Below are 25062 nucleotides of genomic sequence, written 5' to 3'. Positions count from 1 at the left end.
TGAGAACTAAAAGTCATTAAGATGATGTGAAACAATGAATGTTGTAAGAAATAAGTGTGTTATGTATTTCTGTAAATGCTTATAGTCCCTACTCTGGAAATTTCAGGTGGAGATCTAGAAGTACTTTGACGTAGGTCTCTTATTTCATTGGCCCATCTGAAAAAACATTCCCTAGTCACTCTGTAGCATGATTTCTGCTCCACTTTAAATGCAACAAACTTATTACTACAGTGGACGATTTTTTTTTTCCCCTTGGGAATAACTATGAGAATAATGTGTTCTGGATCAGTTCAGTGTGTAAATACAAGTCCTCAAAGGAATGTTTAGTGAGTTGTCTTTTATCAGGTTGGGGTTTGACTTAAGAACTTTTGCAGTATGACTGTCCTTCAGATAAGAAAATTTTGTGTTGAGGCATTGCATTATAAAACAGACATTACAACCATCTTGTAGACACAAACTGGAGTAGAACAGATAGGAACCATTGTGACAATGACAACATAGATGCTCATTCTGCTGCAGTTGGACTTGATCACAGGTGGTTTCTACTCCCTGATAAGTCCTCTTTCCTGTAAACAGAGCCCTTTGTGTCATGTACCTGCCCGAGGTTGGATCTAAAAGCCCTGTAGAAGTCTTCCAAATCTCAGTGTGTGGCCTTGTTATCACATTACACAATCTGTTAAGATTGTTGAGATGATGTATGGTACGTTCTGACAAGGTTCTGTTGACAGGTACTTCAAATTAGAAACGTGTAAGCATTTACATTGTGAAACAGTTTTCTATGACATCAAATTCGTGCAGAACTTGATACGGGAAAAATAAATGTTGTTTCCCAACAATGTATTTGTGCTGTGTTTTTACAGATGTTTGCAAACTTAGAAGTGTAGTGCTGTTGGGGTTCTGTAGATTTGAAATAGTAAGTGTGAGAAAATGTGGTCTGTCACTAATATCACGAGGTGGAAACACAACTGAGCTCTTGATTATTTTGGTAGATTAAACTAAACCCCACTAGGTGGTGCAAGCAAATAAATCACCTTGCAAAATGCTTCTCTAAAGTTAAATAAATTTAGGGAAAGGGTGTCTTTCACAAAATTAAAATATAGTCTGTGGATTTTTTTAATTTGTGATTATGTACAATAGTTATTAAAATGTAACATTTGACTCCATCTTAGGCCGCTCTTTCCACACACAGGGAAAGACGCACACTCTGATTTTAGCTTCAGCTTGCACATCTGCCTTTCTTATAGTCTAGGCTGGTGTCACAATGCTGTATTCATAGCTGGGGTGGTGGCTTGCAGAGGAAGTAGCAGAGAACTTCCACTGTGTTTTGTTGTGCTATCAGAAGTGCCTGCTGTGAAATAATATCCTTCCTAGGGGCTCACTGAAGCATTTTCAGACTTACTATCTCCTTGGAGAATTCTCTCTCAGGCTCTCTCGTTACAGTTTATCTTCTACCAGTTTCACTTTGGGTTTACTTACCTTTATAGCAGTATTGTGTACATACAATTAAAGTGATTTGTTTACATGAAAAACAGATATCAAATGGTAAATTACAGTAGTGTTCTGTCAATTTACTGTCCTGATAGAAGTGGAGTGAATGAGATTCCAATAGAAACTAATTTTTGAAATATAATGTCTGCAGTTTCTCTGTAAGGGGTAATGTAGCATGTCTGATAGATCAGTGTTCTATTAGATTTCATTTTAAAAAAAAGAAACCAGCAAACCACAAAATAAAACCCCAAACCACTGTTCTGGTTTACCCCTGGAGGTGATTATATAATGTTTATTATAATGTATATAATGTTATATAATGTTTCAGTTTGTGTTGCACTGGCTGTACTATTGTCTTAAATTCAAATGATATAATCTCTCAACAGCTCATTTTTAACTGTTTTTTCTTTTACTCCTTGTCCTTCTCCTCCTCATTGAAAAGACCTCTTATGTAACAGTGGTTTTACTAAAGATGCACTAGCCAGTAGTTGATCAACAGATTTTTGTAGCCATAAAATCAGTAGCAAAAGTATTTGAATAACACAATTTCCCTATGTTCTTAAGATAGGTGGGAATTCCTGGGGTCTTCCACTTATGGAGAGCCATCAGCACTGTCATTTTCTTGGTATAAATCATATTTAACAAGAGTTTGTATGACTTCTTTGTGGACCCTTGGCTGCCAACTCTGCTGAGGTGATGATGGTACCATGGTTCTGCCATGATACTGAGGAAACCCCTGCCTGTGCTAAAGGGTGAGTGCTGCAGTGAAAATATTATCAGCTGCTTAGCAGTCAGCTTGAGATAGCAGATGTTCTTCTTACTGCTGTTTTCTCCACTATATTTCTAAATGAGTACAAGTTCATCAGCAAGTACTATATTAGCACGTTTCAGTCCAGGACTCTATAACAAGACAATAACACAGTCACTAAGCAGCTCTAGTGAAAGTTCAGTATTTCCTAGTACAGTATATTTACTGAAATGGAAAGTTTTCAGTTCCAAGTGACTAATATATTCATCAGTGGGGATGGATGTGTTTGCTGCATTCATCGCAGTCTTGATAAATGCAGCAGGATCGGTTGTTTGGGTTTTGTTTGTTTGTTTTGTTTTGCTGAGGTGTTTTTTATTTCTTCTGGGAATTAAGGCAGGGAGAAATTATAAGCAGGAAGGAAGTATAAAACACCTGTGCCCATGAAATCTCAATTGACCAATAGCAATAGAGAATAATATACTAGCCACAAATACTCAACACATACTCTGAGTTTTTACAATAAAATTTTGTTAGAATGTATAGTCTCTCTAGAGTAGATACAGAAAAATTGCTGCAGAGTTGTTAGACTTAAAATGCAGAAAGAAAATATTTTTTCATACTTTGCTTGGGTGGAGGCCCAGCATACTCAGTTGCCATCAGGCACTTTTGATTATTGTGAACTCCAAGATCAGAATTGAATGATATGATGACGCAAGTAGAAGGACTTTATAGTATGGATATTAAAATACTTTGTTATTCCCGATGAAAAAAATTGATTTTGCTTACTTATTTTGCAATCCTGTGTGGGAGTCCCACTCATGAATGAAGATACACTTTAGCCAAGCACTGAATATATACAAGATATACACATACCTGCCACCATGGTGCTTACATTCGAAGTACTGTAACAGTTTTAGTGAAGGATGTGTTGAATATTCATGAAAACATGTGAGAAAATGGATGATTTAGAACTCAAGTTTGTTTTCCACAAAACACTTAAAATATGAAGTTAAAATTGCAGGACAGAATGAAAACTCTTTAATAGTCTTCATATATTTGATAAGATGTAGCATGCAAAATTTTGCAGAAAGAAATCTGCTGTTAAATCTGTTTGTGCATCCTTCACTGGATTTTTTTTTTTCATGAGCACATTAGTGTGCAATTGGAGTTGTTCTGTTGTTTCTGTAACAGTTATTCCATATGCAGGTGGTGAAAGAGAAATCTGGCCTCATTATATGTAGTAAATCAACAAAGATACTTTAAGTTCTTGGCTGAGTTTAATAGTTGCCTTTATGTGTATGTGCACACAGACACATATATTTATGTATAGGATTGTGAAGGACCTTAGCAGCATTAGAGATTTTATTCTTTTACATAATGTATATTGAGAGCCTGAAGTTCTAAAAGCTGAGTGACAGGTTAGTGTTGTGATGTTTCCTACTTTTCAGTCTCTTTCTGGTTGTATCTACTGATAATGTATACTAACGTTCAGACTTTCTGATACAATGTTCTGTAGATTCTAAACTCTTGCAGGAAATTACTGTTAAATAATGGAAGAATCTACCACTGGAATGAGACAAAGACTTTTTACTGTGGGCAAGGTCCAACCCATATGAGTGTTCTTGAAAAGTCTACTTCTTAATTTTTTTAGGAACATTTCATAGAAGTAGCTTTTGCTTTTTTACCTTAAGAAGATCATTGACATTGCTTAGCATTTACTGTGTAGCTGTTGCAGAATTCCTGTCAACAAAGATATGGAAATAAACTTCTGTAAAAAAACTTTTTTCATATTAAAATGATCTCTTTACTCTTGCAGTAAGACAAATAAGAGACTATGGAGAATTGAAGGTAACTGAGAGGAAAAGATAGGGAGGGACGTGACTGTAGCCTTCAGAGCTCCTGCTGTTCCTACTTTAGTGTTGTCCCTTGGAGACTGCAGAGAGAAAGGGAGCTGATAGCTTGTGGCATGCTCCGAGCTATTGCATCTGTCCTTGCCCAGCAAGGAGAGGTTGAGATCATCAGAAATCTGGACTTGACAGGTGTCTGAGATGCCAGATTTCATGTCAAGTATTTGGATTAGAAATCAGCTTGGAACATTAGAAATCTAGCTTTGTCCTAGCCTACTATTGGGCTTTGCAACCAAGAATAATTTGCAAGTCCAGGCATATGCCTTGTACAGGTGTAGCTGGCAGATGCTGGAACTGTTACAGCATTGAGTGGAAGGAAATAGTGTCCCTCAGGCCTAGTGGCTTGCTTGTGTAGACGGGAGGATTGCTTGTTTGCATGCCTTTTGGGAGGATGGCAAGTAGAGTGCCATGTACTTGACCTAGGAAAAAGTAAAACTTGCTGCCACTGCTTTTGTTCCTGGCAGCCAACCACTAAAATAGTTCCAACTTGAAGGATGTAAAGTTTGTAAAGTCACCGAACTTAATATAGGGCTCTGATTAATGTGCAGTGGTCTGTGGTGGACAGGACATGAGTAACTTCTGGTCCCTAATACTATGAAATAGGTGAGGACAGAAAGGCAGGCCATAAAATACCAATATTAAGAAAAAGGTTGACTGCTTTTCAGGGTCAAGTGTTAATAGATTCATTGTTCAACATCAGCAGACTTAGTAACCTGCAGTACTTTGGCCTCGGAGAATATAAGTGAGTGTATTTGAACTCAAAATTTCATCTGCCATTAACAGAACAAACAAAACCAGAATCCAGACAAAAAAAGTGCACGTCATCTATAAATAACAGAAAGTCATGGGCCAGAAGATGAACTGATGGAAAACTGAAGAGATGCATACATGCTTTGCAGCTTTCTGTGAGTAAGAGCTCCTCTAATGTGCTTAGCAATACAATGTTACCTACATATGCGCATTGACAAGAGCTATAAAGCATGTACTGCAAGTTGTTCAGAAGGCTACTCAGTTCAGTCTGCTGTAGCCACTGTTAGAGTTGACTACGGAGAGGAACAGCACTGGTGAAAGAAGGGAAAGCGGTTGTGTTTTGTGGTATAGTTTTTTGCAGTTCTTGGGGACTTTTCAAGATTTTTTCTTTCAAGATCCCTTCCAACCGGTAAGATTCTGTGATTTTGTGATTCTTGATGTATCTTTGTTGTCTGATTTATTGAAAAGTGTTACTGATCCAAAACCATCAAATGCAACATGTAGTGTTCAGGGCTGTCTTGGTTGCACAGTACACCATTTCTCAAAGATCCAGAGCTATATTTCTTATGACGACTTCTCTGAATGTCCAGCATATAGCATGTTTCAAGAAAACTTGTAGTAGGAAGAAGTTCAGTTGATGTCTTTTCTTGTTGGTTCCTATCAGTATGGGCTGGAAGCTGACAGGCTGACTAGCAGGCCTGCTATAAAAGATCTGGAGGCTGTGGTGGACACAAGGTTGAATATGAACTACAGAGTGCTGTTATCTTCAGTAAGGAAAACTGCCTACTGAGCTACGTGAGGAGGAACATGATGAGCAGATTGTGCAATATTATTATTTGTCTCTGATACTGGTGAAGCCCCACCTGCCGTACGGTGTCTGCCTTTTGGCCTGTCCTGCTGAGACAGTAGAGGGCTTGCCAAGGCGGTCAGGACCTAGAGCACACAACCTGTGAGAACACTGACTGTAGGCTGTGGCTTTGAAGATTCAGGTTGTACATTAGGAGAAATGTTTTTGCGGAGAGGGAGCAAAACTAGAGCATGTTACATAGAGAGGTTGTGGATATTTTGAAGACTCAGCTAGACAAAGCCATGGCTGACCTCACCTGATGTTAGAAAGTTGCACTGGATGATCTGTGAAGAGTCCCTTAGAAATACCATTTCTGTAATTCTGTCTACTTACCTACATTGATTGATTGGAGTAACCAGGGAAAAAAAGTGAAGTAAGAAGCTTGAAATGGAGGAGCTAAGGAAGCAGATTTGAGGGTGGTATTGGGCAGAGAACAGATGTTGCCATTGCTATTTTGACAGATTCCTGTAGTGAACTAAGTAGTCTCATGAGAAATTATAGCTGGATGGTACATTACATGACTCATGAACTGAAAAACAGAAATATGTATCGTAGGTGTAGAAATATTGGGACTTAAAATGTGTGTATTACATGGGTTTTAGAAGGTGTTGAAAAGTGTAATAATATAAACAAATGCAGGTATGTTCTTTAATTTGAACACAGGAAGGAACAAAATATGAGCTTCAATATAAAGACTAATTGTGGCAACTAAATAATGGAATTGCTATCCTGGCATGATCCTACGTTAATTCTTTGTTTTAAAAACGTCTTCCTGCTGATTTTTCTGACTTTCTGTGAACTGGCAGGTGGTATTGAATTTGTCTATGTAAAGATTAAGCACTGCTGATAAACTTTAAGTTACGAAAAATGAAAAACCTGCTTTATCTAGCTGAAAGTATAATTCCGAGATGTACTGATAGTATTTAAACTGTATGTTGTTGTGGTGGCAGGGACGATTTGGTCTTTTTTCTTTGAGATTTCTGTGAAATTCAGTCATGAGTTTCTAAACCATTAGTCATTAGAGCAGTAATAACCCGTGGGCTTTTTGAAACACTCTTTTAAACATTCTCCCACAAAATTAGGAAGGACTGGGTCCAAGGGGGGGACATTTGCAGCTTCAGTTATGAGACTCAGCACTTACACACTTCAAACTAGGTTGAATGGATGCTCAGCTAGGTGGGTGATGTTTCTTTTCTGACTGCTTTGCACTAACAGTAGAAGCTTCTCTGATATTGCTGGACTTTTCTGTACCCCGAGTTTGGGAAATTTGATGGAGGCAGTTGTTATCCCTTTTTTTTTTCTTTTTTCCCAATAAACCCTGCCTGCCATGAGAATGAATTAACATTAAGCAATAAGTATCTACTTTTAGCTGTGGACTCAAATTATGATTTTTCAATGATAGAAGAGAGACTTAGCTGGTCTTTTTATCTACAATTTTTGATTAGCATTTTGTACTTCAGCAGCATCATCATGTTGAAGTTTAAATTAATTCAAAAGAGACTTTCTAATTTACCTAAAATGTGGAATATTTGAGATAACAAAATGAAGCCCTACAGGTCATCTGTTTTTCAGTACCAGCAAAGACAGTTCTGCTTACTTAAGCTAATGTTCTTTTTAATTCTTTTCCTGTTTCTTGCCTAAGTATAAGAACAAGAGCAGTGAGAACAGAGAGTACCTTCAGTGGCTAAACATGCTGTGACAAAAGTAATTGTCTAGAAAAGAGCGGAGAGACAATATCAGTCAACCTATGTTAAACACACTATAGACATCTATTATGTCTTTTTAGGGTCTTGGGATGGTTAAGAGTATGTGGTTTGACAAAGGTTAATCACCTGAAATTCTTTAGGTAAGAAATTACATGTGGATCACTGAAACACAGAGGAAACATTTGCTACAATCTAGTTTTAGCCATGTTGTGAAGGAACAAATTTTAATTCAAAGTGTCTGTCAGACTGAGAAGACCAGCAGACCTCTTTATCAGGGCCAACAGAAATCACTGTTTATTCAGAGACCTAAGATATTTTTTCAAACTCCAGGAATAAGTCTGTACAAGTAGTTTGGATCAAAATCTTTCACATTTATTTGAAAAGAAATGAACAGATTACATAAAGTATTTTGCATTTCTAAGCCATAAGATGCATTGCTGTTTTATTCTACAGGAATATCTCACTGTAAAGGCCAGCACACTGAAGTAATTTTTTTTTCTTTTCAGTGCAAGTCAGGAGCTTCTTTCTTCAGATAATTATAAATGTGATTGTGTCTGACATTTGATTTAGTTTTTCATTGTATCAAACAATTTTGTCTTCAATCTATTTATTCCCTTTATCTCCATATTGTATTGTTCATTTTTGTGCAATCTTCTTTTTAAGCTATCTTTGACAGTATGCCACCTACTGCATCAGGTTGTGCAAGCATCGTAAAGTGGAGGTCACAGTATTTGTGGGCCAAAGAATGTGGTGTGCTTGTCGGTACTTGTAAAATACCTGTGTATTTCCACTGTAGACATAGCTCTCCTCACTTTTGAATATGCACTAATTACTTACCCGTTCAAAGATACGACTTTCAGACTCCACAGCAATGAACTGAAAAAGATACACATTAACATTCTTTCCTGCAAGGTTTCCCGAGGTAGACTGCCAGGCTACCAGAGCTCAGTACTGTGGTGGTGAATGAGGTGGTCTGCATTATTAGATGTACCAGGTTTTTTGAAGGGGACATCCCTGCTCACCTTAGCAAAGGTTTCAGCAACAAAGTGTACACTGAATGCTTTACTGAGTAGTGGAAAGCCTTGTTTTGATCCTTTAACTGAAGAAGCTGATGCCATGAAGGAGACAACATGAGGAAATTCTCTGATGTGATCATGCTCTTGAGTGATTGCTTCTCTTCTTTGTGACTATCCATGTGGCAAACCTGCTTATAGGCAAATCTTGCATTCCCTTAAAAAGTTAAGAAAAGTATTGACAAGCACACTTTTTGTAGAAGAGCAGGGTTAACCTTGATCTCATCTTTTCAAGCACTGGCATTTTCCATGTACATGAATGCTTCTGTTGTTTAAACATACTGTATTCTTAAATATGTGTGAAGTTGGGATTTAGGAGATAGATCAAGTACTTGGCATTAATCCAAGCTCTAATTCTTAATCTTCTGTAGTATGGTTATGGTAGATAAATTTCTCAATGGCCAATTTTAAAAACTATTCACTCAAACCCGACATAGCCCATTTCAGCCTCTCTTTAATAGGAAACCTAATAACTTTTTCTGATGTGGTGCATAAAGTTCTGGTATTTTGTTTTCATTTTATAGCCAGATGCAAGCATGCACATGTATTTACAGTCAATAAAGCTATCAATGCTACACACAGGTTTAGATTAATAATTTCAACCTTTCAGTCTGGGGTTGCTGATTTTGGCCACTGCTGTGTTATTTGCGTCTCTCGGTCACGTAGTGACTGTCCAATCAGTTGCAGTATTTCTGCTTTTGAGTCACTTCTAGAAGTGGGACAACCTGTTCCAGTATTTTCATTCACACTTGTTCAGAAGTTGCGTGTTGAACAAATCAGGCAGCACTTCAGGACTGCTATGAGTTATGCACATCTTCAGCAAAATAAAGAAGGTAATCCCCAAACCCCTTTTTCTACAATGCATTTTTGTCTTTGATATCCTTTTCTTTACCTGTTCATACCCTGACTTTGCTTGTAGGTTCCAAGAGAGGCAGTTTTCTATTAGGGCTTTCTACCAAGAAACAGATTCAAAGCGGTGCAGTATTACCTATGCACAGGTCATGAAGGAATGTGTGAGCTGTCCAAACCATCAAATCTAGAGACTGTATAGGAAGGACATATTGGTCTTGGTCCTGTTGCCTCATACTGTTAATGAATATTTGCCCAGAGAGATAGGTTTTTAGACTTGTCCTGTTACCTAGATTTTTTTGTCCCTTGAAGTGTCAACAGCCCATTTCTGCAAACCAGTTAGTGATCAGATGTTCCTCTTTTCTTTTCCTGTATTTTTGTAATACTTGCATTAGATGTAATATATCTCTGCTCTAAAGCCACTGCAGCTATTCTGTGTAGCAGACCATAGGCTGGATTAGCACCTGTGGCAAAATATGCCACCTCTTGATGGTAAGAATTTATTTTACTTTAGGACACGTTGACTCTCTCAGGATTTTTGCCATAAGAGTGAGCATGCAAATATAAATAACAAATAAGATTTTTCACTAAATATCTTGACACATTTTACTGGATTTAGATTTACTTTCCACCATTTCTGTTTCGTGCTTACTTTCCTTCGTCTAAAAGCAGCCACAGTGGCAGTATAAAAATAACTTTTAAATTGAATTTTTGAAGATCCTCCTCTTCTGTTATCTCTTACTGCTTCCCACTTCTCTGCTGATTTTATGTTTCTTTCTAGTCTTCTCCCTGAAAATCAAGATCTCCTTATGCTTTGCATTGCAAGCTGTCAGGCATGATGCCGTATATGCTGATACGCCACTGTGTTAGCTTGCTTTGGCACTGTTGGCAGCACTCTGCTGTCATGCTCAATTGAGACAGAAAGGACCATTTCTTACTGGAAAATTAATTCATGAAAAATGACTTTTGTTTTTGTAATATAATTGTTTTGAAAGAAACTAAACAGACAAAGAAATTTATATTACAACAAATTAGCCTTTAATTTTATAAAGGCTTAAGTGTCAAATACAAATGAAATAGTGAGGCCAGCTATTTTTATGGAATTACAGTCTCAAATTGCCACATGTGATTTGACCACAAATTTCATCAACTGAGATTTAAAAAAATTATTATTTGCTTGTTTTATTTTTTTTTTCCTGACATTAACTGGGTTGAGCAAAAGTGAATGCCACCCCAGGCACCTGGAAATTATCTCTGGAAGGAGAGTAGTAACTAATTTACTTGTGTCCTGCTGTGAAAGGGAGAGGCAAGGTCAGGATGATTGTAATGAAGGTGATCTTTCTCCTGACCTATTCTCTTCCTCCACCCTGCAAAAGAGGAAATAGAACATCCATGTTGACCTTTTTCTCCCCTCTAGTCATGGCCTTTCTAGCCTTTACACATTTTTGAAGAGAATTGTCTTTTACAGGTATATCTGCCAGTTGAGGAGGCCCAATGTTAGTGGGTTACTATAAAATGAAGTAGCAGTTTTGCAGCAAGTTTCTTTCTGCTCAGTACTGACTGCCCTGACTGTGGCTTTTCTTTGACCATCTTGCAAAACTAACCAAGTTAACCAATGTAATCTTCTTAAAGGCAGAATATGGGGCTGCTTCTATGGTTGTAAATTAGGCAGACTCTTGTCTGTTATACTGTCTTGCAGTCATTTGTGCTATTCAATTGTTAGCATAGTCCCTGATACTATTTTGGCTTATGCCGGTTAGCACTTCCCTGGACAATGTGTGCCTGTGGTTCAGGGCATAACATGTGCCTAGAGCAGTCAGTTTTGGATGCAGCCCTTGCTTTGGGTGAAAGAATTCAGCCATGTAGTTGTGAGCTATTTCATGTAGCCATCGATCCTGGCTAAATGGGGAGGTGTCAGTTGATGGGAATGTAGCAAATGTGTTGCTCATCTACAAGGAGAGCTGGAAGGAGCATCCAGGGAACTACAGGCCTGTCAGCCTCACCTTGGTGTCAGGGAAGGTTATGGAGCAGATCATCTTCATTACCATTACATGGCACGTACAGGACAACCAAGTGATCAGGTGCATTCAGCATGAGTTTATGAAGAGTGAGTTTTTCTTGGCTAACCTGATCTCCTTCTATGACAGTGATGTGCTTACTGGATGAGGGAAAGACTGTGAATGTTTATCTAGACTTCAGTAAAGCCTTTGATACCATTTCCCACAGCATCCTACTGGAGAAACTGGCTTCCCATGGCTTGAATGAACGTACTCTTTGCTGGGTGAAAAAATGATTGGATGACTAGGCCCAGTGAGGTGAGGAATGGAGTTAAATCCAGTTGAGTTAAAGTTGTATGCTAGTCACAAGTGGTGTTCCCCAGAGCTCAGTGTTGTGGCCTATTCTGTTTAATATCATCATCAATGGTTTGGACGAGGGGATCGAGTGCACCCCCATTAAGTTTGCAGATGACACTAAGTTGGGCAGACGTGTTGATCTGCTTGAGGGCAGGAAGGCTCTACACAGAGATCTGGACAGGCTGGAGTGATGGGCTGAAGCCAAGTGTAAGAAATTCAACAAGGCTCAGTGGTGGGTCCTGGGGTTGTTGGACCAGCTGGCAGAGTTTCAGCTGGCAGTGTGCCCAAGTGACTGAAAGCATCCTAATTTGCATTAGAAATAGTGTGGCCAGCAGGACAGGAGAAGTAGTTGTCCCCCTGTACATGGCGTGGCTGAGGATGCACCTTGAGTAGTGTTAAGTTTTGAGCCCCTCACTACAAGAGAGACATTGAGGTGCTGGAGCATGTCCAGGGAAAGGCAATGAAGGGTCTGGAGCATAAGTCTGATGAGAGTGTTTAGCCTCTCATCAGAGAGAAAAAGAGACTGAGGGGAGACCCTGTCACTTTCTACAACTACCTTGAAAGAAGGCTGTAGCAAGTTTAGGGGTTGGCATCTTCTCCCAAGTAATGAGCAAGATGAAATGGTGGGCTCCAGTTGTGCCAGAGGAAGTTTAGATTGGATGTTAGGAAAAATTTCTTCATAAAAATGATTGTCAAGCTTTGGAACAGGCTGCCCATCCCTGGAAGTGTTCAAAAGAGATGAGGCACTTGGGGACATGGTGTAGTGGTGTTCATGGCAGTATTAGGTTAATGGTTGGACTCGATGATCTTAAAGATCTTTTCCAACCTAAATGATTCTATGTTGCTTGATCTTACTGGTAGCAAGCCATCTCTGTTCTTCTTTAAATGGGTATTTAAAATGTAACTTCTGACCCCATTTTCAAGGGATTTTAGGCTCTAGTAGCCCTTTCTGGCCTTTCATCAAGATAGATAAATCTTGACTTCACTACTGTTCTTGGAGCTTTCAGGATGGATGCTGTTTCATACAAGCCTTTTGTATGCAGTGTTTCATCCTCTGTGCTGCTTATAAGGTAGCAATTTCCCGTTGCATCATCTGGTTTTCACTTTTGTTAGAAGGAATGTCTGCACAACAGTTTTTACTGGTAAGATAAAAGAAGCAAAAAGAGATTTAGAGGAAGTGGCCTCCTACCTGTTACACAAATGTTTTGACCAATGAACAGGTGCTTGCTCTGAGAAATGAAAACAAGATCTATGGAACCTTCATAGTAATATCATTCTCTTCCAAGGAGTTTGTGTTGCTTATGACTGTGAAAATAGTATGACTGACATAGTTATACTGGTAGAACTTAGTGTGCTGGACATTTTGAAGCACTTGGAAGCATTTTCCAAACTGATTGTATATAAGCACTTGAAAACTTAGGCCTGGAATTTACCTCTGTCATAAAGTTCAGTTTCTGTCACAGGTATCATCAACTTGTTAGGAAAATTAAAAAGGTAAATCAGAAAAAAAGGTGTTTTTTCTCAAAAATAATATTACCTTTATTTGCTTAGATTACAATGTAACTCCAAGGAGTAACTTTTTTTTTTTAAGCTAAAAAGACTGTAACTGGTATTTAGTTAGTTAGTTATAATAGGTGCTTTACATTTTCCAACTTGTAGATAGCTATGAACACTGAATATAACAATGGTTCAGACCTGACTCTTGGTCAGAACCATGAAGAAAACCGAATGAGAAGCGCTAGAAAACATGTACGTGTTGAAATAATTGTTCAAAGGAGAGAAAATAGCTGGGAACAAGTGTTCAGAAAAAACTTGTGAAGCCATATATATGCTTCTGAATTTAGGTAAAAAACCCCCAAACCAGTCATGGTCTGTAAAAGCTTGATGATTTAGGTTGACTCAACAATCTGCATATCCTTCTTATAGTTAATTTCTGTTAGACAGATCTCAGTGTACGACACTATGAGGAGGTGATATGTTCTTTCACTTGATTAAATGCCATGCACTTCCAAGGATGGAGCACCCATAGCCTCATGGGCAACCTCTTCCAGTACCTCCACCACTCTCACAATGAAGAATATCTTCCTAATATCTATTCTAAATCTACCCTCTTTCAGTTTGAAGCCATTACCCTTTGTCCTTTCACTACATGCCTTTGTAAAAAGTCCCTCTCTGACTTTCTTATAGCCCCCTTTAGGTACTGGAAGGGTGCTATAAGTTTTCACTGGAGCCTTCTCTTCTCTAGGCTGAACAACTTCAACCCTCTCAGCCTTTCTTTACAGGAGAGGTGCTCCAGCTCTCTGATATTCGTGGCCCTCCTCTGGACTTGTTCCAACAAGTCCATTTACTTTTGTTTGGGGCCCCAGAGCTGAGTGCAGTACTGCAGGTGGGGCCTGACAAGAGAGGAACAGAGGGGCAGAATCACCTCTCCTGAGTGTCCAAGCAACATTTTTTTTACTGTTCTTCCTTCTCTATTTTTTTTTTTAGCAAAGCTTCCTAAGGCTCAAAATTATCTTCATAATTTTTCTCTTTTTTACCCCTTTGACATTTGAAGAAAGGTCTGTCTTTCTGCATTTCAGAAGGAGGGTGTTTCACTATGCAGGGGAATGCCGATTCTGTCTAGACAGAAGACATTGCCAAATGTACAAAGTACTTGATGGAACAGACAAGCCTTTTTTTTTTTTTTCCTGCTGACACTAGGATTATAGTAATTTTAGCTGTTACTTACAGCTTCAAGTATTTAATTTTTGGATTTGAAGTACTTGGATTTTTTTCCCCAGATTTGTGGTGCCCCGTAAAGAGTGTAAAGGGAAGTGTTCAAGATATTGATGAATATCTTAAAACCACTGTCTGCAGTAGTTTCATATCTAGAACTATGACTAAGAAAGAGTTTATGTAGCTGATATCCATAAATCAAGATGTTGTGTCAGGTAACAGGCTCCCAGTGGAACAGAAGTCATCTCAAATTCACACTGACTGTGGATAGCTAAATAGTGGTATATTTATCAGTCAGGACTCTGCAAATGATGAAAGTAGAAAGAAAATGAGTGGCAAAGTTCCTTCTGCACACTGTAGTGGAATTGCTGAGCTCACTCTAAATTCAGATGGTTATCATGGTCTGTAACAGCAGTATATTTCACGTTAAAAGTGCAAATTCATTATTGCCATAATAGTCCAAATACTCTAAAAAACTATATAAGTAAATAAACTCTTTCAGTAACCCAGCTTTAGTAGTCCAGAGCTTGCTTACTTAAGAAAAAATAAGCACATTAAACAGTTCTAGATGGGCTGTCACTATGATCTTTACAATATGCAATGTTTCTCTTGTTCTCTGCTTTTATATTTCTTTTTATATTTCTTATACAGTAAGACTTTCATACTTCCTTATACTCCATCACAAATTTCTGTGTGTTTAGGCTCTTATTTGGAGCTTAAAAGCATTTTAAACCACAACAGAAATTCAGAAATGGAAAAAGGAAGAGATAGGCATTTACTGCCCTCTCCCAGTGCGGAGACCAAGCCTGTAGTTTCTGTCTCTTACCTGACAGCTGGTCTGCAGGTAAATTAAACCAGCTAGTGTGTATCATGTTTTACTAGAACACAGAGATAGTAATTTGAACTTGGAAGATTATGTCTTGGCAACAATTTTTGTCTGAAAATAATTCTGCTTTAACTTTAGAGAAAGAACTTGTTTTTATAGGGATCTTTTTTTCTCCCTTCAATTCTTGTCACGTTACTGAAATTCCTGTATTCGGAACTCTTCAGAAAGATTCAGGAATGACTGATGAAAACCTTGAATGACACTTTGAAAATGTAACACATGCTGTGCAGTTCCAGTAGATGAAAGCAGTATGGTTGAAGGGTTTAAAACACACTTTCATATTAATTTACTATCATTTAAATATTCTTTTAAGAGACTGCTTAAGGATTCTGAATTTTCAGTTGCATCTCCAGTTTATTCAAAGTTCAAAGTAATATGATGCGCCTTCTTTGTGAAGCATTCTACTCTTGTGTTCATGCTAGTTGTTTGGCAGTTTGGAAACCAGTAGTATGTTCTACTGTGCTGGCAAATGCACAAATGTTTGTGGTGCTGAACTTCTAGCACAGCTAAACACTGATGTGCACTTGCAGCAAAAATGGGAAACAGTGAGTACTCCCTCTTGCCTTTTAAGATGGTCATATTTGAATTATGATGGCAGGATTGATTGTAGAAGCTTGTATTGTTAACAGTGCTGAATTTACATTGTAAATGCGCAGGGCTTTTTTTCTGTGGGAATGTCAATCCAACTTTCACCAGCACTTTATTTGCCTAAAACAATCTTTAAATGTTTTCTTAGGTTTCTACTGCTATTTGGTCAAGGTAAAAAAAGTCCACAATGTTACACGTATTTCTGTTTATGTTTATACTTTCATTTATCTTTGTGAGAAATTTATTTAACTAAGGTCTTAAAATACACTTTTTTGTCATCTTAAACAAAATAATCACCCAGATACTGTATTTTAAAAGTAACGTACCTTAAAGTCTTAAATTTCTTTAACTTGCTCAGCATTATACTAACTTTGATAAATGTTAACTTCATGTCTTCCCAGGCTTCCAAAGGATGAATTGGCAACAGAACCTCTAAAATATGCCGAACAACTTCCTGTAGCTCAGATAATACACCAGGTATGTCTTTCTGGTTTATTTTCTTTGCTAATAAACAGCATCTGTAATATTTAAGCTGCTTTTCTAGGTCACACAGAATCAATGTCCTCATGCTGGAAGTATGTAAAAACAATATACTTTTGTTCAGATGACAACCATTACATTATAAAAATAATTAGTTATTTATTCTGAACATGGCAATGAAAAGATTCTTGCTGTATGACGCAGTTGACACTTCAGAGGTTACTGTTAAAACTGTTGTATGTCTACTGGTATAAAAGGAGAATAAAATCCATAAATTTCTTTGAATTTGCATCTTGACCTAAATCATATTCCCTTTCCTGAAAAAGCAGCCAAAGTATGGAAATGCTATGTCTGTGTAAAAACATTATGTTTGTCGTGACGAGTTGAGTAGGGAAAGCAACCTCTCTTTCTAATCCATTTCTGAATTAGCATTACTTCTGTTTCTAACAGTAGCAATGTTGTCATACTTTCTGATTTGCACAGGATTTTTGTTTGCTTTGTATTTTGTGCCTGCCCTCCTGCCCTTGCCCCCCAGGACTGAGATTTTGCCCAAATCATACCTTCTGTGTCTTTAAAATCAAATCTATTTAGATAAATAAATGAGGAATGGTGTGGACATCTGAGCTGGGGTTGAATAGAAAGCTATGCATTTTATTATAGTGTGTCTCCTTTCCCTTTTTGTTCTCCCCAATTTATGGCAAGGAGGAGGAAGAGATCTTTTGTGTGCAGTAGGTTCCATACTCCCTTCTTGCTCTTGAGTTCAATGCCTGATTCTCAGTCCATGCTGCTGGTAGATTAGATGCCCAGTCTGCATCCATGTGTCTTCTTTGCTGTTAGCCATAGTGGGCTCTGCCTATTTTATGGAAATACTCACGGCCAAATAACATACATAAAACTTATGATTATACTATAGAACATAAATATTGATACTTAGCATCTTCTTTCTTGCTGGTGCTTTAAAGAAAGCAAAGAGCTCTGTTTCAGTCATTTGGAATTTTCTCCAAAAAGAAAAAAGAAATTACTTTGTAGCTACAAGTTCTGCTTCAAACACAGGTAACTATAGTTATGTCACATTACTGTTTTCCTAATGGTGCCATGTCAGTATGAAATCTTTCAGGTAATTGGGGACACTCTGAAAAATAGATGGGAGAGTTGGGGAAGATAATGACAGTTCGTCATGAGAGCCAAAATGGTACCGTGCATTCACTGCCTTGACATAAGGAAAACTTCCAACCTGAAACTGGAGACTTGATGTTGGTCAGGGTAGCAATAAGCGAGATAGACAATCTTGGATAAATCTGTTGTTTCAGACTAAGCTAGTTTGAAGTACCTGAACATCAAAAGGAACAAATAAAAGTCCACTAAATGTCAAAATTGCTTATGAAATCCTGTAAGTATTAATTACTATTGTAAATCTTTCTGAATATCTTTCTCAATCAGTGTTTTTAAGCAGTTGAGTTGCATGCTGCAGGCAGTTCTAGTTTTACCTTAAAGGAAACATAAGCTCTATTTTAAAACTTCAAAGTGTACAAGTCTTTTCTGTGAGATGTAAACACAAGGGATTTAAAACTTTTGGCTGAAATTTCCACCTCCGGGAAGAATCTCTGATGTGTTCAGAACATGGAAGATTGGAAATCAGGACCAGTTTGTATGTCAGGAACTCCCTGGTGTTGTCAGAGCTTCAAATGACCCAACAGCCTGCAAATGTCACATTTAAAATTCTGTCTTCATGCCTGACTCTCAGCATAAATGAATTAAACAGCAGAGCGGGCAGCCAGTCAATATGTTCTTAACAGTGAGAGTGAGCAATGAAACAGTTTGGAGGTTGTTTGGAATCAGTAAATAGAAAGTGGACGGAATGACTCACCTAGAGGAAAATCTCAAATATGAAACAGAATTAACCTTTAAGATGGTTGACCAGACAAAATGTCATAGTAATATTTTTACAACATTAGGTGGGTAGTAACCACAGAGGGTTCAGTTGGCTACCGTGTGTTCCACTGTGATAGAATATTGCATTGTGGAAAGGCAAAAATATGTTTTTTATGTGCTCTTATCTGTCTGGAGTAACAAATTTACCAGTAGCATAGAGCTGTGGTCTGCCTAAAGCAGCAAAACAGACCCAACAGAACTGCAAATGTCTTTGATGTAGAGAAACAGAATAAAATGACCATTGTTTAGCTGTTGTGTCAGACATACTGCCCTGGGTTTGGATGGTGGTGATGCCCCCTTTTGAGCTCTCGGGGCTGTTACCAACTAAACATGCTCTGCCCCAGCATCCTGATAATGATAATGTGTCATTTCTGAGGGACCTGTGACAATTGTAACACAGTGAAAGGGCTGTGTGAAGTTTACATGAACAAATATTTTTTTTTCCTTTCAGAAAAAAGAAAGAAATTATAAGAAATAAAAACTAACGTGAGTTAAAACTGTGAATAGCATTTGAAGTTTTATGATGCTTTATCCAAATGGATAGTCACTGTTTTTGTATGGGTCTTTGCTGTTGGTGATGTTAGCTCATGTTTTGTGTACCTCTAGGCAGAAATAAAGGCATCAGTAATTTATATTTATAGTGTAAATATAACAATGGTAGACAGATATCCTAAAGGAATATAATGCCAAAGTACATCTTAATTATAGTTAGAAGCCAACATGGCTCCTAGTTCTGTCCATATTTCACTGTAAATTTATTCTCCTGAACACCATTAGAAGTCTACATGTTTTCCTTGGGCATTTGTATGTGATTTGAAATATTCTCTTCAGTATTTCCATCTCTGGTATTTTAAAAAGCCACTATAGTAATGAACAGAAAATGCCTCTTGATTTCTAATCCTATTATTCCACAAGAAAATTTCAGACTTACCTTAAGCTATTTAAAAAAATAGACACCCAAAATCTGATGTTGGGACTGATTTTAAACTTTATGACATTAGTAATTATTATTATAGCAGTATAAAACCAGAAGAGTAACAACCCTATAAAGTTCACAGTTTCAATCCTTAGAAATGTGTTATCTTGAATGCATTAGACCCTGGTTAATCAAAAAGACAAAAGTGGAGAAATGACAATAAATAGCAGAGTGAAAAACACTACATGTTTCAACAAATAGTTTTTAGAAAGGAACCAAAGTCAAACATTAGCAGATAAAGTAACTTTCTGGGTTTTCAAAAACCAAAAGGAAAAATGCATGCTTTTAACTGAAATTAAAAAAACCCTCAACCCACTAGTGCTTGGTAAAGGAATATAGTCATTAATATAAACCTCTAAATGGGAAATGTTAGGCTTTCAGAGAAATACCCACATAAGGTAGCTTTTTCAGTGAGGTTCTTTGTGTAACAGCTGTGCATACAATGCTGCTACTTAGAATAAGCGAGTTAAAAGTAAGGCAAAAAAAGGAGAAAGAGAAAGGAGAGACTGCTTTAATTCTGCACTTATCTTTAGTTGAAACAGATCTGGTGAAAGAACAGAGTCTGAAAAGATTGTTTTCATTTATCATAAAGAATATTCCTTGCTGGCCTTCCAATTCAGCAACGCATTTTAATAAAAGTATCTAACTTCAGATCCAATGCTCATGTTCTGAATGTCAGTGTGTCTAAATGTATTTTGCTTAACTGGGATTTAGGATATTGAAGAGACTTAAATTGTTACAGGTGTCTTGCTGATGGTTGAATGTTTTATTGATGAAAGGCACATTTCAGTGGATAAATGCCAGATCTCCTGATGTTGTTATAATTGAAACCAAAATGAAATAGCAAATTCACACCACCATCAACTTGCATACTTCTTTTAGTCCACTGTAAAATATTAAGCAGATAAATTAACATGCTGTTAAAACAAAATAGTGTTTCAGAAAGCTATCTTCCAGCCCATAGTGGCAGTTGCACAATTTACAATTTGACATGGCATACAGTTGCACATTTACTTAAAAATAAAAAGTCCCTAGATATTTTCTTATGTACTGGAATGCATGGGAGAATGTTAGATATAATTTCCAATTAAATTAGGTTGTGTTTCCTTTTGGAGGCATGTGTTAAGTTTGTTTTTCTGAGATTTTAACCAGTGCATTTCTGTGGCTGCTCTGTAGAAGCCTCAGTGGAAAATGCCTTCTTTAATCTCAGAAGATTGAGTAAATATGTCTTTCTGTTCCAAACTCCAGTTGAGCAACTCATATGAGCTCCATTAGCTTTGCTGAATTTAGACTCAGAGGACATTAGAGAGTTGCCACATCCAGTCTAGTTTTAGAGAAATGACTGCAGTTCACAACAAGATGAGTTAAATCAGAAATTTAAGGAAGAAGATGGGAGAGGGATCTCAAGAGTTATAAATACACAGGCTGGTGGCTGTCAAAGATGACTATAGAGTTGCAGTTCTGTATTAAATTGTGCAAGAAGGTCTTTGTTTCCATAATTTCTATGCTTCAGTAATGAATTTCTCCTCTCCCCAGAAAATCCTTTTGCTTTGAAGACTAGCTTTTATTCATTTTTGGGACCTCGTTCTCACATAGTAGAGGGATGTTAGTTTATTGCATTTTTTGATGTTATTTCTGTTTCACACTGATTTAATTGAGAGAGATTTACTTCAGCAGCATTTGGCAGAAATTGTTGAAACAGTATTAAGAAAATAGAACACACTATGTTGTATAGATTTTTTCGAAGTATTTGTTGATTATCTATAACACAGCAGTTTTAGCTCTCAGACTTAAATGTTTTCACAAACACTAAATTAAAGTGGTTTTATGTGTCTTAGGATTTTTGTGAGATGCTCGATACGAAACTTCACCCATCACAAGCTGATGCAGTCTTAAAAGTATGACTTTAAAATTCAAACAGCCCATTACCTCTTAGCTGCCCTTTGGCAGTTATTACATTTGAAGAGGTCCTCTGCACTTGGTGTACATCTATCCTAATGATGGAGTCTTGGTGCCTATTTCTGTTTTATAAAAACCATTAGTGGTGTTCAGAAATTTGTTCAAGTATGCAAGGTGTTTAGTAGCACAGCAGTAGCCCAGATATTGTGTGTTTTTTTGTTTTTTTTGGATACAGATAGTATTTTTTTGTTTATGGATAATAATTTCATAATTTTGCAGTACTTTGGTAAGTGATACTTGGATTTTTCTGTGTCTTTACAGGCAAGAAGTTCAAAAGCAACTTGTGATACTCAAATCTGTCAGGTTGAACATGTAAAGTTTTAGACATGGCTATTTATACATTCTCTGAGAATCCATTCCTGCAGCTGTGTTTGAAAATAACTTTAGAGCATAGCTTGCTTTTTAAAACTCTGGTCATAGTATTCAGCTAGATGATGTTAGAGGTAAACTAGGACCTTTCACCAAAAGGTCCAGATTCTGATGCACCTTTTGACACAGGCACCAGTCTCTTCAGGAAGGATTTTCTTTGTCAGAACTGAATTTTTTAAGGATGATTGAAAATTGAATTTTTCATATTTAAGATGAGAAACTACTCTCACTTTAGTATTCAGTGTTGTTTTAACAAAATACATTACATGGATACCCAACAAAAAGCCTTATGTCATGTCACCTTGCACTAGGACACCTGTCTGGTCAGGCTTTACTTTTGCAGTTCTGAGCAACATACTGAAGGCACTGTTGTCTGCTTACCTCTGCCACTTCTTGTGGCCACTTTAGAATATATGGAGAACAGCAGCCTATTCTGGCAGCGTTCATGTCTGTTCCAGACTAGAGGTGAGAAAACCTGTTTCTGGTACATGTGGAAACATGTTGACATCCTCTTCCCCAGCAGCTGACCTAAAGTGGTTTTTAAGGCTCAGGAATTCTGATGATGTTCATCTGCAGAACTAAACCCAGGTGTGCTATATACTTGTTGCTGAACCATCCTTTGTTCATCTAGGGTACTTGGGCTGTATAGGAATTAGAAATTATTGTGTTATACTAAGATTTTTTTTTCCAATTCCTTTTTCTTTTCTGAGTTAAACATGTTTGTGATTTGTGTAACCTAGAGATGGTTTGCCTGCATTTTTTAGCTAATGGAAGTTGTCTCAAGTGGAATCATGACTGGATGTTATCCAGTAAATAACAGCTTGCTTCTTTCCCTAAATTATATACAGTATGTAGATGTAATTTCTCTCACTATTGCATAAGTTAGAGATTATTTAAATTTTTTTGGCTTCCTTTAAAATGAATGCTACCTAGTAGAAAACTCAATGCTCAAAAGGAGCAAATCAAACTTTCTGTGAAAAACTATTACTGCATAGTTTTGCCAACCACTGAACCAAATATATCATAGAGCAGCAAAGATATTCCTGCCCACACGGTGTGCTACTTGGTGCATATCACAGAATCTTAAGGGTTGGAAGGGTCCTTGATCCAGTCCAATCCTGCTGCCAGAGCAGAACTGTCTAGAGTAGGTCACGCAGGAACTTGTCCAGGTGGGTTTCGAATGTCTCCAGAGAAGAAGACACCACAACCCATCTGGGCAGCCTGTTCCGGTGCTCCTTCACCCTCACAGTGAAGAAATTTTTTTCCTTATGTTTCTTTGGAAACATATAGGTGGTTTGAAGTTCTATCCTTAACATTTCTTCTAGTATTAGGGAAAAATTGTGAGTAGTAGAGTCTTGCTGTGTGTGTGAGTCATGTAATGTATGCAGGGTGTACCTTTTTATCTAGGGAATGAATGCTTAATTGTTTTGGTAGCACTGTTTTCTTAAGGATGGAATAGTCCCCAGTCTCCCTAACTCCTTCCAAAAAATCGTCAAAGACATTCTTGACTTAGTTGTAGATAGTACAGATCTGGCAAAACGTTAAACCAGAGATATCTTCAAGCATTTTTGCATCTAGTGAACTACTGCAGAGTCAGTGATGGTATTCTGGACCTACACATGTAAGCCAGTAGTTCATACGACCAATAAGATTGTGCCTTTTTTTTCTTACTCAGAAATGAAGTAGAACATTAGCCTAATGAAATTTCACAAGCAAAATGGTAACGTTCCTGAAACAGACCATATTTCTGAGTGTAGCATAAAGTATTTTTGTAAAAGATTTAAACTGTAATTTCTTTTCATCTGCTGGTGTTTTTCTCATCAGTTCTTTCCAATCTCAGAGAACAATGATGTAGACTTGGTATAAATTACTGATGATCTGTTTTTACAGACAAGGCGCAGCTGCTTTTGTTTTGTTATGTTTTTCATCTGAGCATGAGGAAAACCTGCTGGAAGCAGAGACCTAGTAAAACAGGCTCTTTTCTTTCATCTTCCCATTAAAGAACTGTAGTGGGTGATCACTCTTTGCCTATCCAGGATCATTATTTTAGCGTTTCTCAACCACAGGGAAAATTCTGCTTTTTATCTCTTTGTTAAGTTGATATATTAGATGGAAGCTCTTCTCTTAGTCTTCAAGGCACAATAAAGATAAGTATCTTAGAGTTATTTTTCTTTCACATGCTACCTCCCAAATCTAAAAAATGTAGCAGTAATTATGAGGAATTAATTTCTGTAAGGACAGACTACCAAAATATTCATGCATGGGGAACTCTTCTTTTGTCTGCACACAACACTGCTCAGCAGAGCCAGAAAAGAAGCATCAGTGTTTTTTATTGCTGACCAAGCATTACAGTGGAACTGAATGTAGTATTAAATTCTTCCAATTATAACTGAATACAATGGATTGAAAACTAAATGCATTGAACGGTATCTTGGGTGAGGAGCCTGAACAGTTGGTTTTGGTGTTCTTGTTTTTAACTGTTTCCTACCAGAAATACCACATTGAACATCATCTGTAAGCTGAGAGGAGGAAACTTTGCCATGGCCTGTTCCAGCTGCCCAGAGACATTGGAGATGGAGGGTGGGATTTTTTCTTGATGGAAATGTTACATGAACAGTCCATCTGTTCTTCCCTGCTTATGCATTAGAACATGTAACTTTACCTCCTTCCTTGCATTTTTAGACAATGAAGCCAATGTATATTTTAAAAACAATAAAAGAATGATCTCTTTTCCTGTTGCATGACTCTGTTAAGATCAGGTAGTTGAGCAGTTATCAAAAAGTTGTTTGATGTGCATGTACATGATTAGCTTGTCTGGGCGTCAGTAGTGTCGTCTCTGCTGTCATGTCTTGGAGCATGAATTTACCACTTCTTCTGTAGAAGTGGCACCCAGCAAGCTGGCAGTAACCCCTAGACCATGCTGTCCCTCAAAAATAGACACCTCTTCAGGTGATGCAGTAGGAGAAATGGATGCAATTGATGCAATGTTTTCAAATTGGCCATTTTATGCTGTACAGATCCTGCAGTTTGGACAAAGAAATATAGCACACACTGTTCAGTTTTCCGAGGCCATGTTTCTCTTTCACTTTCCTTGACCTATGAAAACCTTTACATTTAAAGACTGGCATTTTATCTTCATTTGACTTTGGCACAGGATGAGAAATCAATTTGACAGGCAGCTTGGAGTAATTTAAGTAGGGGCTGCCCCTCAAGTGGCCACACTCCACTCTCCCCCATTCCTTTTGGAGTCCTGTGCTCATTAAGCACAGCAGTGAGCTGAAAACTACTGTTTTATTAAAAAAGGGAAAAAAGGCATTTTTCAGCCTGACTGGGTATGTGACTTAAGAATTTCCAAATCCAACTAGAATAGGTGTAATATCAGCCAAAATTGATAAAATGTCTGTATATTCTCTGAAAAATTTTGTTTATATTGAT

At 37.5% G+C, this 25062-nt stretch overlaps 1 protein-coding gene across 1 annotated transcript in view; it reads left to right on the top strand.

Moving 5' to 3' along the window:
- Positions 1–25062, top strand: part of PIGK (phosphatidylinositol glycan anchor biosynthesis class K) — a 71722-nt gene that overhangs the window by 32157 nt on the left and 14503 nt on the right. Inside the window, exon 10 of the mRNA XM_062003712.1 lies at positions 16313–16388. Within this exon, the coding sequence (XP_061859696.1) occupies positions 16313–16388 (76 nt within the window). The remainder of the gene's footprint in view (positions 1–16312; positions 16389–25062) is intronic.

This window comes from Colius striatus, chromosome 10 (genome assembly GCF_028858725.1).
Source record: "Colius striatus isolate bColStr4 chromosome 10, bColStr4.1.hap1, whole genome shotgun sequence".
Taxonomy (NCBI): Eukaryota; Metazoa; Chordata; class Aves; order Coliiformes; family Coliidae; genus Colius; species Colius striatus.
The sequence above is the reverse complement of the archived record's forward strand: the minus strand, read 5'-3'. Positions and strand labels throughout refer to the sequence as shown.